The 14382-nt window shown below is 47.6% G+C and overlaps 1 protein-coding gene across 1 annotated transcript; it reads left to right on the top strand.

Moving 5' to 3' along the window:
- Positions 1 to 396: 396 nt before the first annotated feature.
- RD3 (RD3 regulator of GUCY2D) lies at positions 397 to 12948 on the top strand. The gene is made up of 2 exons (XM_040430391.1): positions 397 to 692; positions 12651 to 12948. The coding sequence occupies exons 1-2, from the start codon at positions 397 to 399 to the stop codon at positions 12946 to 12948; spliced, it is 594 nt and encodes a 197-aa protein (XP_040286325.1).
- The last annotated feature ends 1434 nt before the right edge of the window (positions 12949 to 14382 follow it).

Raw genomic sequence — 14382 nt, 5'->3', positions numbered from 1 at the left:
TGCATTATAGGTGCGGATCCGTCTGTGCAGATACCAGACGGATCCGCACCTAACGCAGGTGTGAAAGTAGGTAGCATAACCCTTTGTGACAGAACAGATGAATATTTTTAGAAAGACCAATTGAAAAAAGTATTTTTAGCCCAAAATGAGTAAAATGCAATCATAAAAAAAATGCCCCCTAAGGTGTTCATAGCCTTTAAATCCTTTATAAACAATAACTTTTTCAGCTCACATGAACCACATGGAGCGGGGGTGGGGTGAGGGCTCAGATTGAAGTCAATGGATTCTGTATAAATACATATGAATATAGCTGCTATCTATTTATGCAGAATAAATTTAAAGAACTGATGACAAAGTTGATCCATTTCTTGTTTCCAGATTGACGTCTGGTGAGGTATGGCACTGACGTCCTGGTTCAGGTGGAATGAGCCCAATTTAAGACTTTCCCAGAGGAATCCGGCAGACATGGTGGTGGAGACCTTAATGATGGAGCTGAGCTGGCAGATGAAACAGGCCGAGAAGCAGCAGCGAGAGAAGGAGAACGAATATAGGAAGATTAAGACGGGGGTGGACTACAGCTGGCTGGTCAGTTACCCCAAGCACAGCTATGACATCAGCCCGGTGGAGAGGCTACAGCTGGAGGACTCATGTAGCACAATCCATCCGTCGTACTGCGGCCCAGTCATCCTCCGGTAAGGACTCTCAGCAACTGCTAGACGCTATTGTAATATAGGCTATGTCCGTATACGTCATGGCTTCATTTCATAATGGCTGCCATGCCTCTGCTCCGGATCAGTCATATGATGGATCCAATGGCACTTGATGGATCCAATGGCTTTGTCCTTTCTGCAGTAGCTCTCCCCCTATCATAGGTCAGGGGTGTGTTTCCTTTCTGCTGCAGTCCTCTCCCTATCACAGCTCAGGGGGCTTGTCCTTTCTACAGCAGCTCTCTCCCTATCACAGCTCAGGGGGCTTGTCCTTTCTGCTGCAGCTCTCTCCCTATCACAGCTCAGGGGGCTTGTCCTTTCTACAGCAGCTCTCTCCCTATCACAGCTCAGGGGGCTTGTCCTTTCTGCTGCAGCTCTCTCCCTATCACAGCTCAGGGGGCTTGTCCTTTCTACAGCAGCTCTCTCCCTATCACAGCTCAGGGGGCTTGTCCTTTATAAGGCAGCTCTCTCCCTATCACAGCTCAGGGGGCTTGTCCTTTCTGCTGCAGCTCTCTCCCTATCACAGCTCAGGGGGCTTGTCCTTTATAAGGCAGCTCTCTCCCTATCACAGCTCAGGGGGCTTGCCCTTTCTACGGCAGCTCTCTCCCTGTCACAGCACAAGGGTTGTATCCTTTCTGCTGTAGATCTCTCCCTGTCACAGCTCAGAGATTATGTCCTTTCTGCTGCAGCTCTTTCCCTGTCACAGCTCAGTGCGCATGTCCTTTCTGCTGCAGCTTTCTCCCTGCCACAGTTCAAGGGTACAGTGTTCATTTTAGGACATGGTCAGACATCATAGTCAAGTATCAAAATAATGCCAGTGTGACACCTGACCCTGACACTTGACCCTGACACAAACACTGTACTGCTGTAGCTCTCTCCCTATCACAGCTCAGGGGTGAGTGTCCTTTCTGTTCTCTCTCCTTATCACAGCTAAGGAAGTGTGACCTTTCTGCTGCAGCTCTCTACCTATCACAGCTTAGAGGGGTTTCCCTTCAGCTGCAGCTCTCTCCTTATGACAGCTCGGGGGGTGTTCTTTCTGCTCTCTCCTTGCAACTGTCACAGCTTCTAACAGTAGATACAGCTGGTGGCAGTTGGAAGAAGAAACTGAGCATGTGTGACCACCTCAGCAATGTCACTTGAGGTGGACGGAGAAATAGGGAAAAGAACAAACAGCAGATAGATTTTATTGAATAACTTAGGGGCTATACTAATTTTTTTTAATTACATGCAATTAAAAAAATAATTCAGATTCATGGGCTGGTTTGAAAAATGTAGAATATTTTTTTAATTTTTGAGCGGCAGGAGGGAGGCTGGCTCAGCTGCTTTCAGAACTTACTCATAGAAATGAAGAGTATGCAGGACCACCTCTCCATTGCTGTGGGACAGGGGACTCCCAATCTGGAAACGGGTGCAGGTCCCTGAGTTGGGAGACATTTATGGCACATCTTGTAAATGATAGGAGTTCCCCTTTAATGTATTTTAGATATAAATGGGACCCCCTCTCCCAGTATTATAATGGCTGTCTTAGTAATACAAAAGCTATTTATATCTAGTAAACAATCTTTGATTCAAGGATCTTCTGTCTTGCAAATCGTCAAGTCACAATTGTGGTTTATAATTTGCCAGCGTTGCCATGACAACCAGGAAGACGTGATTAAATTTTTGCCAGTAACATCCTGGGAATAAAGACTTTAATTTATATTCATCATAGTAAATGCGAGGAGCCGTATCCTGCTAATCCAGAAAAAGGTTTAGTCTGGATACAATGAACAGGATCTACTGATAACCGCTGCTCGCCCAATAAAAATGCAATAATAAATGCATAAATTCATACAAAAATGTCTAACCTAAAGTAGATAATTCTTAAAGTGCCACTAAGCAGGAACATTGCTGTTGGGGGTACAGAGGAGCTGCTTCAGCGCTGCGCTTATATGACTGAACCTGATACCACACCACTGCCTTACATAAGTGGACCTGCTACCGCACCACTGCCTTACATAAGTGGACCTGCCACCGCACCACTGCCTTACATGACTGAACCTGCTACCGCACCACTGCCTTACATAAGTGGACCTGCTACCGCACCACTGCCTTACATAAGTGGACCTGCTACCGCACCACTGCCTTACATGACTGAACCTGCTACCGCACCACTGCCTTACATGACTGAACCTGCTACCGCACCACTGCCTTACATGACTGAACCTGCTACCGCACCACTGCCTTACATAAGTGGACCTGCTACCGCACCACTGCCTTACATAAGTGGACCTGCTACCGCACCACTGCCTTACATGACTGGACCTGCTACCGCACCACTGCCTTACATGACTGGACCTGCTACCGCACCACTGCCTTACATGACTGGACCTGCTACCGCACCACTGCCTTACATAAGTGGACCTGCTACCGCACCACTGCCTTACATGACTGAACCTGCTACCGCACCACTGCCTTACATGACTGAACCTGCTACCGCACCACTGCCTTACATGACTGAAACTGCTACCGCACCACTGCCTTACATAAGTGGACCTGCTACCGCACCACTGCCTTACATGACTGAACCTGCTACCGCACCACTGCCTTACATGACTGAACCTGCTACCGCACCACTCCCTTACATGACTGAACCTGCTACCGCACCACTGCCTTACATAAGTGGACCTGCTACCGCACCACTGCCTTACATAAGTGGACCTGCTACCGCACCACTGCCTTACATAAGTGGACCTGCTACCGCACCACTGCCTTACATGACTGAACCTGCTACCGCACCACTGCCTTACATGACTGAACCTGCTACCGCACCACTGCCTTACATAAGTGGACCTGCTACCGCACCACTGCCTTACATAAGTGGACCTGCTACCGCACCACTGCCTTACATGACTGAACCTGCTACCGCACCACTGCCTTACATGACTGGACCTGCTACCGCACCACTGCATTACATGACTGGACCTGCTACCGCACCATGACTGAACCTACCGCACCACTGCCTTACATGACTGAACCTGCTACCGCACCACTGCCTTACATGACTGAACCTGCTACCGCACCACTGCCTTACATGACTGAACCTGCTACCGCACCACTGCCTTACATAAGTGGACCTGCTACCGCACCACTGCCTTACATGACTGAACCTGCTACCGCACCACTGCCTTACATGACTGAACCTGCTACCGCACCACTGCCTTACATAAGTGGACCTGCTACCGCACCACTGCCTTACATGACTGAACCTGCTACCGCACCACTGCCTTACATGACTGAACCTGCTACCGCACCACTGCCTTACATGACTGAACCTGCTACCGCACCACTGCCTTACATGACTGAACCTGCTACCGCACCACTGCCTTACATGACTGAACCTGCTACCGCACCACTCCCTTACATGACTGAACCTGCTACCGCACCACTGCCTTACATGACTGAAGCTGCTACCGCACCACTGCCTTACATAAGTGGACCTGCTACCGCACCACTGCCTTACATAAGTGGACCTGCTACCGCACCACTGACTTACATAAGTGGACCTGCTACCGCACCACTGCCTTACATGACTGAACCTGCTACCGCACCACTGCCTTACATGACTGGACCTGCTACCGCACCACTGCCTTACATGACTGGACCTGCTACCGCACTATGACTGAACCTGCTACCGCACCACTGCCTTACATGACTGAACCTGCTACCGCACCACTGCCTTAAATGACTGAACCTGCTACCGCACCACTGCCTTACATGACTGAACCTGCTACCGCACCACTGCCTTACATAAGTGGACCTGCTACCGCACCACTGCCTTACATGACTGAACCTGCTACCGCACCACTGCCTTACATGACTGAACCTGCTACCGCACCACTGCCTTACATGACTGAACCTGCTACCGCACCACTGCCTTACATGACTGAACCTGCTACCGCACCACTGCCTTACATGACTGAACCTGCTATCGCACCACTGCCTTACATAAGTGGACCTGCTACAGCACCACTGCCTTACATGACTGGACCTGCTACCGCACCACTGCCTTACATGACTGGACCTGCTACCAATCAGGGCTGGGCCCCTCTCACTAAAAGGACCTTACCACTGTCCATCTATCTATCTATCTATCTATCTATCTATCTAGTAGTTCTATTTACATATCTTTTGTGTCTATCTTGATAGGCCTTTGAAATAGAATCCAATATTCATATGAAGAACAGTATTCCCTTTGTTCTCTTCTTACATGCAAAATTTACACTATATGGCTCTACAGGAGCTTTCTGACCTCCCATTCCAAATCTATAGGCATTAATATGAAGTTGGTTCCCTTTGCAGCTAAAATATCTTCCACTCTTCTGGGAAGGCTTTCTACAAGATTTTGGAGAGTGTCTGTGGGAATTTTTGCCCATTCACCCAGAAGAGCATTTGTGAGGTCAGACACTGATGTTGGAGGAGACGGCCTGGCTCACAATCTCCATTCTAGATAATCCCAAAGCTGTTGGATAGGGTTGAGGTCAGGGCAGTCAGGTTCTTCTTGAAATATATAAATGCTAAAAAACCTAGGTCTGAGCAGGTAGGTCCACTCAATAATGGTAAAGGGGAGGTAGTCACTGAAGATAAGGAAAAGGCAGAGTTACTAAAAAAATTTTTAGCTCTGTATATACAAAAGAAGAGAAAGGAGCTGATATCTGTGGTGCTGGGGCTGTCAGTACCTCCAGTGATATACTCAATTGGCTAACTGTAGATATGGTCCAAGAGAAGTTAAATAGGGTAAATGTGAACAATGCTCCGGGTCCAGATGGATTACACTCAAGAGTGCTTAAAGAGCTCAGTTCAGTCATTGCTGTGCCCCTGTTTATAATTTTTTTTTAAAGATTCTCTAGGTACTGGTTCAGTGCCAAGTGATTGGCACAAGGCAAACGTGGTGCCCATATTCAAATAAGGATCAAGGTCCTCGACAGGTAATTATAGACCAGTTAGTTTAACTTCTGTTGTGGGAAAAATGTTTAAAGGACTCTTAGGGGACTATATACAGGAGTATGTGACTGTAAATAATATTATAAGTTGTAACCAGCATGGACAGAAGTTGGCAGACTAACCTGATTTGTTTTTATGAGGAGGTCAGTAGTAGCCTGGGCAGAGGGGCGGCTGTGCATGTAGCGTTTCTGGATTTTGCAAAGGCTTTTGATACTGTTCCTCGAAGATGCTTAATAGGTAAAGTAAGGTCTATAGGCTTGGAAAGTATAGTCTGTAATTGGATTGAAAACTGGCTGAAGGACCGTGTCCAGCGTTGTGGTCAATGATTCCTATTCAGAATGGTCCCAGGTTATAAGTGGTGTACCCCAAGGTTCAGTGCTGGGCCCTTTATTATTTAATTTATTTATTAATGATATTGAGGAGGGGGATTCATAGCACCATATCTATTTTTGCAGATGACACTAAGCTGTGTAGAACTGTACAGTCTATGGAAGATGTCCATAAACTACAAGCTGACTTGAACACTCTGAGTGATTGGGCATCAACTTGGCAAATGAGGTTCAATGTAGATAAATGTAAAGTTATGCATCTTGGTAGTAATAATCTCTTCATATGTACTAGGTCAGTGGTGGGCAACCTTTTTTTTCAACTGAGCCAGATCTCGCCAAAACCACGATTGAAATTTATTTTGAGAGCCACATTTTTAAAACCGAAAATACATAGGATGGTACACTGTTTTTAGTTTCAATAAGTTTTTATTGAGAATATTGTGCATGCAAGTATCCACATAGGTCGGGTACTGTGGGACTCTTTGCACCGGCCCTGTCACGTGGACGTGACCAGAGCCTGTGCAAGGATTTTTTGGCAACACAAGCGAAGCTACATCTCGGTGACCCCCCCTCCCCCCGCCCCGCCCGCAGCTCACCTGGTCCTGGTTCTGTCTGCAGCAGCTGGCTTCTCCTCTGTGTGGTCCTGATATCTTCGCTCTGCTTCAATCTGGTTTGAGGACTGTACTTTTCGCCCTATAAGATGCACATAGGTTTTAGAGGAGTATAATAAGAAACAATATTTTCCATTATACCTCAGGTCAGACCACCAATCAGACCCCCAATGTTAATCATACCTCAGATCAGCCCCCCATATCAGCCGTCAGCACCCCATCCATCATGCCCATGTCAGCCGTCAGCCCCCATCCATTATGCCCCCATGTCAGCCGTCATGCCCCTATGTCAGCCATCAGCCCCCCATGTCAGCACCCCATCCATCATGCCCATGTCAGCCGTCAGCACCCCATCCATCATGCCCATGTCAGCCGTCAGCACCCCATCATGCCCATGTCAGCCCCCATCCATCATTACCCCCCATGTCAGCCATCAGCCCCCCATGTCAGCCATCATGCCCCCCATGTCAGCCGTCAGCACCCCATCCATCATGCCCATGTCAGCTGTCAGCCCCCATCCATCATGCCCCCCATGTCAGCCGTCATGCCCCTATGTCAGCCGTCAGCACCCCATGTCAGCCGTCAGCCATCAGCCCCCCATGTCAGCACTCCATCCATCATGTCCATGTCAGCCCCCATCCATCATGTCCCCCATGTCAGCCATCATGACCTTATGTCAGCCGTCAGCCCCCCATGTCAGCACCCCATCCATCATGCCCATGTCAGCCGTCAGCACCCCATCTATCATGCCCATGTCAGCCATCAGCACCCCATCATGCCCATGTCAGCCCCCATCCATCATTACCCCCCATGTCAGCCATAAGCCCCCCATGTCAGCCATCATGCCCCCCATGTCAGCCGTCAGCACCCCATCCATCATGCCCATGTCAGCTGTCAGCCCCCATCCATCATGCCCCCCATGTCAGCCGTCATGCCCCTATGTCAGCCGTCAGCACCCCATGTCAGCCGTCAGCACCCCATGTCAGCACTCCATCCATCATGTCCATGTCAGACGTCAGCCCCCATCCATCATGCCCCCCATGTCAGCCATCATGACCTTATGTCAGCCGTCAGCCCCCCATGTCAGCACCCCATCCATCATGCCCATGTCAGCCGTCAGCACCCATCCATCATTACTCCCATGTCAGCCATCATGCCCCCCATGACAGCCGTCAGCCCCCATCCATTATGCTCCCTAATGGGGGACAATGTTGGAGTCTGCACCATCGGGGGGGTGACATGATGAGGGACAATGTTGGAGTCGGTACCTGATATATCACTGGGGTCTGGCTGGAGTGGGGTCGGTCTGGTCCTGGCTCCAATCTCAGCTGGCTCTGCCTTAAGGTGTCTTCTCCAGAGTCCAGACTAGAGTCCAGCAGGGTCGGCCAAGTTCCAACAAGTCGTGCCTCAGTGTTACTCTGTGACTGTGTTCTTCTGCTGCCAGCCTGGAGGGGCAGCTTTTACAGGCGATAGCAGACAGAGCAGCTCCGCCTCCTCGCCTCCCTCCGCCGCGGCCCCACTGACAGTCAGTGACGCCTCCTTTGGCCTGAGCGCCGCACAGCACACATGTAGGCAGGACAGCCGCAGGCTGCCGCCCCCGAGAGGAGGGAGGGGAGCGGGCGCCCGGCACACAGAACAGTGCTCCAGACTAAAAAAAATTCCTAGTAGCCATTGGCTCCTGAACTGAAAAATTTAGGAGCCAAATCAAATTTTTAGTCGCCAAATCGAAACTGAATCAAAATTTTGGTATCGTGACAACGCTACGCCGATCAGATCGGCGTAGGGTTGTTTTGAAACCAAAATTTTGATTCGCTTTCGTCACCATAAAAAAGTATTGTGATACTCAATACCGTGCAAAAAAAAAAAAACACCAAAAAAAGCTGCGTGCATTTCGCATTTTATGAAACATTCGGCCCATAATAGAACAGTCCTATGCTATTTTTTGGGGTGACAAGGTGACTAAAAAGGCTATGTAATATGTTTATTTATTTATTGTTTATATATTTTATATGTAAAATTGGGAAAGGGGGGATTTAAACTTAATATTTTAAAGTACTTTCACATTAGCGTTTTTCATTTCCGGCACTGAGTTCCGTCACAGGGGCTCTATACTGGAAAATAACTGATCAGTTTTATCCCCATGCATTCTGAATGGAGAGTAATCCGTTCAGGATGCATCAGGATGTCTTCAGTTCAGTCATTTTGACTGATCAGGCAAAAGATAAAACCGTAGCATGCTACGGTTTTATCTCCGGCGAAAAAAAATGAAGATTTGCCTGAATGCCGGCTCCGGCATTTTTCCCCATAGGAATGTATTAGTGCTGGATCCGGCATTCAAAATACTGGAATGCACCCGCACTAAATCCGGACCCATTCACTTCTATGGGGCTGTGCACATGAGCGGTGATTTTCACACATCACTTGTGCGTTGCGTGAAAATCGCAGCATGCTCTGTTGTGCGTTTTTCGCGCAATGCAGGCCCCATAGAAGTTAATGGGGCTGTGTGAAAATCGCAAGCAAGTGCGATTTTCACGCATGGTTCCTAGGATGAAAGTCTATTCACTGTATTATTTTCCCTTATAACATGGTTATAAGGGAAAATAATAGCATTCTGAATACAGAATGCATAGTAGAAGGTCAATATAATAAACATTGGTGGCGCAGTGCGCCCCCCCATCACCCCAATATAAAAAACATTGGTGGCGCAGTGCGCCCCCCCATCACCCCAATATAATAAACATTGGTGGCGCAGTGCGCCCCCCCTCAATATAATAAACATTGGTGGCGCAGTGCGCCCCCCCTCAATATAATAAACATTGGTGGCGCAGTGCGCCCCCCCTCAATATAATAAACATTGGTGGCGCAGTGCGCCCCCCCTCAATATAATAAACATTGGTGGCGCAGTGCGCCCCCCTCAATATAATAAACATTGGTGGCGCAGTGCGCCCCCCCTCAATATAATAAACATTGGTGGCGCAGTGCACCCCCCCATCACCCCAATATAATAAACATTGGTGGCGCAGTGCGCCCCCCCAACACCCCAGTATAATAAACATTGGTGGCGCAGTGCGCCCCCCCTCAATATAATAAACATTGGTGGCGCAGTGCGCCCCCCCATCACCCCAATATAATAAACATTGGTAGCGCAGTGCGCCCCCCCTCAATATAATAAACATTGGTGGCGCAGTGCGCCCCCCCTCAATATAATAAACATTGGTGGCGCAGTGGGCAGTGCCAATGAGGGTTAAAAAATAAAAAAATAATTAACTCACCTCCTCCAATTGATCGTCTCCTGTTCTTACTTCTTTCTAGTTTCTTCAGGACGCAGGACCTGTGGTGACATCACTGTGCTCATCACATGATCCATCACCATGGTAATGGGCCATGTGATGAGCTCAGTGACGTCACCACAGGTCCTGAAGAAACTAGAAAGAAGTAAGAACAGGAGACCGGCAGCTACCTGATCAACTGGAGGAGGTGAGTTAATTTTCTTTTATTATTTTTAACCCTCATTGGCACTTCCCACTGAGCCACCAACGTTTATTATACTGGGGGGGGCGCACTGTGCCACCAACGTTTATTATACTGGGGGGGGGGGCACTGTGCCACCAACGTTTATTATACTGGGGGGGGGGCACTGTGCCACCAACGTTTATTATACTGGGGGGGGGGCACTGTGCCACCAACGTTTATTATACTGGGGGGGGCGCACTGTGCCACCAACGTTTATTATACTGGGGGGGGGGGGGGGCGCACTGTGCCACCAACGTTTCTTATACAAATACAGGAGGCGGGTGCTGGAATCAAATAGCCGGCACCCGACCTCTGTGACAGGGAGCTGCGATCAGCGGCAGTTAACCCCTCAGGTACCGCACCTGAAGAGTTAACTCAACTGCAGCTGATCGCAGCTCCCTGTCACAGAGGTCGGGTGCCGGCTATTTGATTCCAGCACCCGCCTCCTGTATTTGTATTACAGGTCAGTTTTCTTCATTGGTGGCGCAGTGGCCACAGCCCCTCCCCTCCTCCTCCTGTCTCTCTTCTTATTGGCAGCGGCGGGGACAGCAGCACAGGGGGGAGGGAGAGACTCCTCCTGCGCTGCTGAGAACGATCATCTCCTGTGCCCGCCGCTGTATTGAGCAGAGCTGCGGCGGCGGGTCCAGTCGCAAATGGCATCTGGAGCCCTGCAGAAGAGCCGCATTAAAGTGTATAAAGAGCCGCATGTGGCTCGCGAGCCGCGGCTTGCCGACCACTGCACTAGGTGATGTAACACTGGGATAGTCACTTATACAGAAAGATTTGGGCCACCAGGTTATTGTTATGCATTAAATGAGGCATGGACTCGCGGGGCAGGGATGTAATATTACCACTTTACAAAGCGTTGGTGCGGCTTCATCTGAAATATGCAGTTCAGTTCTGGGCACCACTACATAGAAAGAATTCCCTGCTGCTGGAAATAGTACAGAGGAGAGCGACTAAACTGACTGATCTTAGTTATGAAGAAAGATTAAAAGAATTGAATTTATCTTGAGAAGAGACGTCTACGGGGGGACATGATTAACCTATACAAATGGGCCATACAAAAAATAGTGAAAAGCTCTTCCATGTAAAATGCGCTCAAAAGACAAGGGGGCACTGCCTCCGATTGGAGAGGAAAAAGTTTAGTCTCCAGCAGCGTCAAAGCTTCTTTACTGTAAGAACTGTGAATCTGTGGAATAGACAGTGGACAGTTTCAAAAAGGGTTTAGACGAATTCTTAAAAGTAAAAAACATTAATGCTTATGAAAACTAGAAATTTGAGTCTCACTTCCTTTTGGGATTCGCATCCCCACCTAACCCTTGGTTGAACTAGATGGACGTATGTCTTTTTTCAACCGTATTAACTATGTAAGTATGTAACCGTTCCTTTATGGACCTTGCTTTGTGCACTGTGGTGCAGTCATGCTGGAACAGGAAAGGGCCTTCTCCAAACTGTTCCCACAAAGTTGGAAGCCTACAATTGTCCACAATGTCTTAATACGAGGAAGGTTAAGAGTTCCTTAGGAGTTTATTGCAGATAATTCATGCACTGAACTTAAAAGGGTTGTGCCACTAATCAGTATTGAGCAAATCGAAGTTCAACGATTCGCTGCGAAGCCGAATTTCCTTGTGCTTTGTGGTAGCGAATTGATTTTCCCTGAATGGCGGTAAAAAATAAATAAAAAAAATCATACTTACCTCATCTGTTTGAGCGCGAAGAGCCTGCTGCCACCATCTTGATTGAAGATCTCGCTCAAAATCCTGTGTGCGGTGACGTATGACATCATCACACCGGACGGCTTGATAACATCATTATGGGCTGCGCAAGATATCGCACAAAGTAAGGCACTTCATGACAATTTTTTTTTGTAAAATTCTGCGAAGCAGCCGTCACTACCACTAATATAAATGTATCCCGCCCGACAGATATTACTGTGATATCTCTTTCCCCAAATACCATAATTTATCAAAGCTGACTTATTCTAAACTTATTAGCTGGCCATTGCGCCCTGTGGAAAATGTTTAATATCCAGATGCTGTAGGTTACGTCCTGCATTGGAGCCTTGTATTGTAGGACGCGCAAGTGTCATTGGTAAGAAGGGGTGTGGTTAGCGTCACATGATCTGTTGATGTCAGGTCACATCTCACTGCCCTAAGGCATGATGGGACAGCGGATACATGACAAACCAGGAAGTAGGATTCCAAGCATGGGGGATAAGAGAAAACTGTAAATGAGGTAAATAAAAAAATAAATAAAACACAACAAAACAATCCATGGAAGAAAGGGAGCTAGAGTAATTGAAAATAGAGTGAAAAGTGTGACACTGTTCCGTGTGTATTCGTGCCGAATACATGTGGGTGTGAACTTTGGTCATTTCTCAGTTCACACATGACATCTAGACTGGTGATGAGATTTGAGGGGAAATGTAGACAAATTTTAGGTTCCTCCAGAAAGACCTAGAATTTCCTAATGGACCCAATGATGCCTATTTTTTTTTTTTCCAGATTTCGACAAATGGTTGCAGAGTATGAACCAGAGGTGCAGGAGGTTCCACGTCTCTTCCGGGCGGTTCTTCAAGAAGCTTCTGAGAAGATAAAAGAAGAAGAGGATGCAAAGAAACTTGCAAGGCAGTGGAACACAAAGAGGGCTATGAGCTTGTCCCTCACCACCTTCAAGTCCCGGGCCAGGATCTACCCATTCATGAGTGACATTAAGACCATCTCTGAGGATGTGGAGCGGGAAGTGGAGCCCACTCGCAGGGTCTGGAGCATGCCAGAGTTCAGAACCACCAAAGATGACTAAATCCAGCCGCAGAGTGGATGACGATAGGGAGACCACTGAGGACAATTTGGCCTTTGTTTTTTTGTGTTTTTTTTTTTTGCACTTATTGGAAAAAAGAAGTCTGACATTTTTAGAAACTGCGTAGGCATAGATTTTGTTCAAAGTTGAACTCTGAGAAATGACATTTCTAGTAAAAGCTGACCAAAGCTGTAGCCTTATATACTCGTGAAATATAGACTCTGGTGAGTTATATGTAAAGATCTGTTAGTTTAGACCAGCATTTCTCATCTTCAGGTAGCCATTGAAAGAACATGATTTGAGAATATCACAAAGAACATGAGATGTATTGCAAGAAGTACTAACAATTTTAAAACACGCTATTGGATCTCTAATACAGAACTTGTTGAAGTTCTTCTTAAGGGGTTCTCTGAGGCCTAATGCTTCTTACAGTTTGTTTCCCACTGCCTCATTGTGCCAAGACCCTAATCCATACTTTTTTTTATTTTCTGCCTTCCCTGTGTTTGCCTGCCATTTGTTTTCCTCCTCGGTTCTTACGCTATGCAGAAACACTGCACCCTCACCCATGCAATAATATTTATTTATATAGCACTAACATATTCCCCAGAGGGTTCATGTAAAAAAAAAAATTAAATCATACATTACATAGCAACAAACAAGTCTACAATCAATACAAGGGGAGCTCACAAGATCTTACAATCTATGAGGAGATGGGGATGACACAAAAAGGAAGAAGTGCTTGCTTTGTACAACAGTCTGGCCATCTTAACAAAATAGTACATGGGGTTTGGTGGATACTCTGGGTTGATGGATCAGGTTCTGAAGGATGTAGTTGGTGGGGTGTGGGGCTTGAGTGAAAGGAGAAGAGTTAGATTAGGGGGTGTGATGGGCCACCCTAAAAAGAGGCATAGGGAGCACCTAAACCAGTGGATTAACCTAATTGCTTGGGGTAAGGAGTTCCAGAGAACTGGTGTAGCTCAGAAGTCTTGAAGATGAGAGCAAGAGGTTCGGCTTATGGTGGATGTTAGTTGTAGATCATTTGCAGAACGGAGAGCACAGGTAGGATGGTAGACAGAGATGAAGAAGGAGATGTAGGGGGGTGGGGGGGCTATATGGGTGAGAATTCATGTGGTTTGGCAGGCTTCACTTCCTGCTGTAAGACCTCCCAGTCCACATCCGTGCTGTAGATTCCACTAGTCGGATACTGAAAACATCGGGTGCAAGCACAGTACAATTCAGTGATAGCGCATGCACAATGTGGAAAACTCAGAGCTGGATGCTGAGCTGATGCAACAAGGGCAGGCCTTGTATAGGTCAGGAGCATTGATGATATTCTGTTGACACAGGCACAGTGGATCATGTCTAAAAAGGGGGACAGAAATGTCAGCTGTGGGTCGAATGTTTCCCTGCGTTTCTACTGCGGAACAAATTATTGTG

Source organism: Bufo bufo, chromosome 4 (assembly GCF_905171765.1).
Source record: "Bufo bufo chromosome 4, aBufBuf1.1, whole genome shotgun sequence".
In the NCBI taxonomy this organism is placed as follows: Eukaryota; Metazoa; Chordata; class Amphibia; order Anura; family Bufonidae; genus Bufo; species Bufo bufo.
Note: the sequence above shows the minus strand (reverse complement) of the source record. Positions and strands in the feature narration are given on the sequence as shown.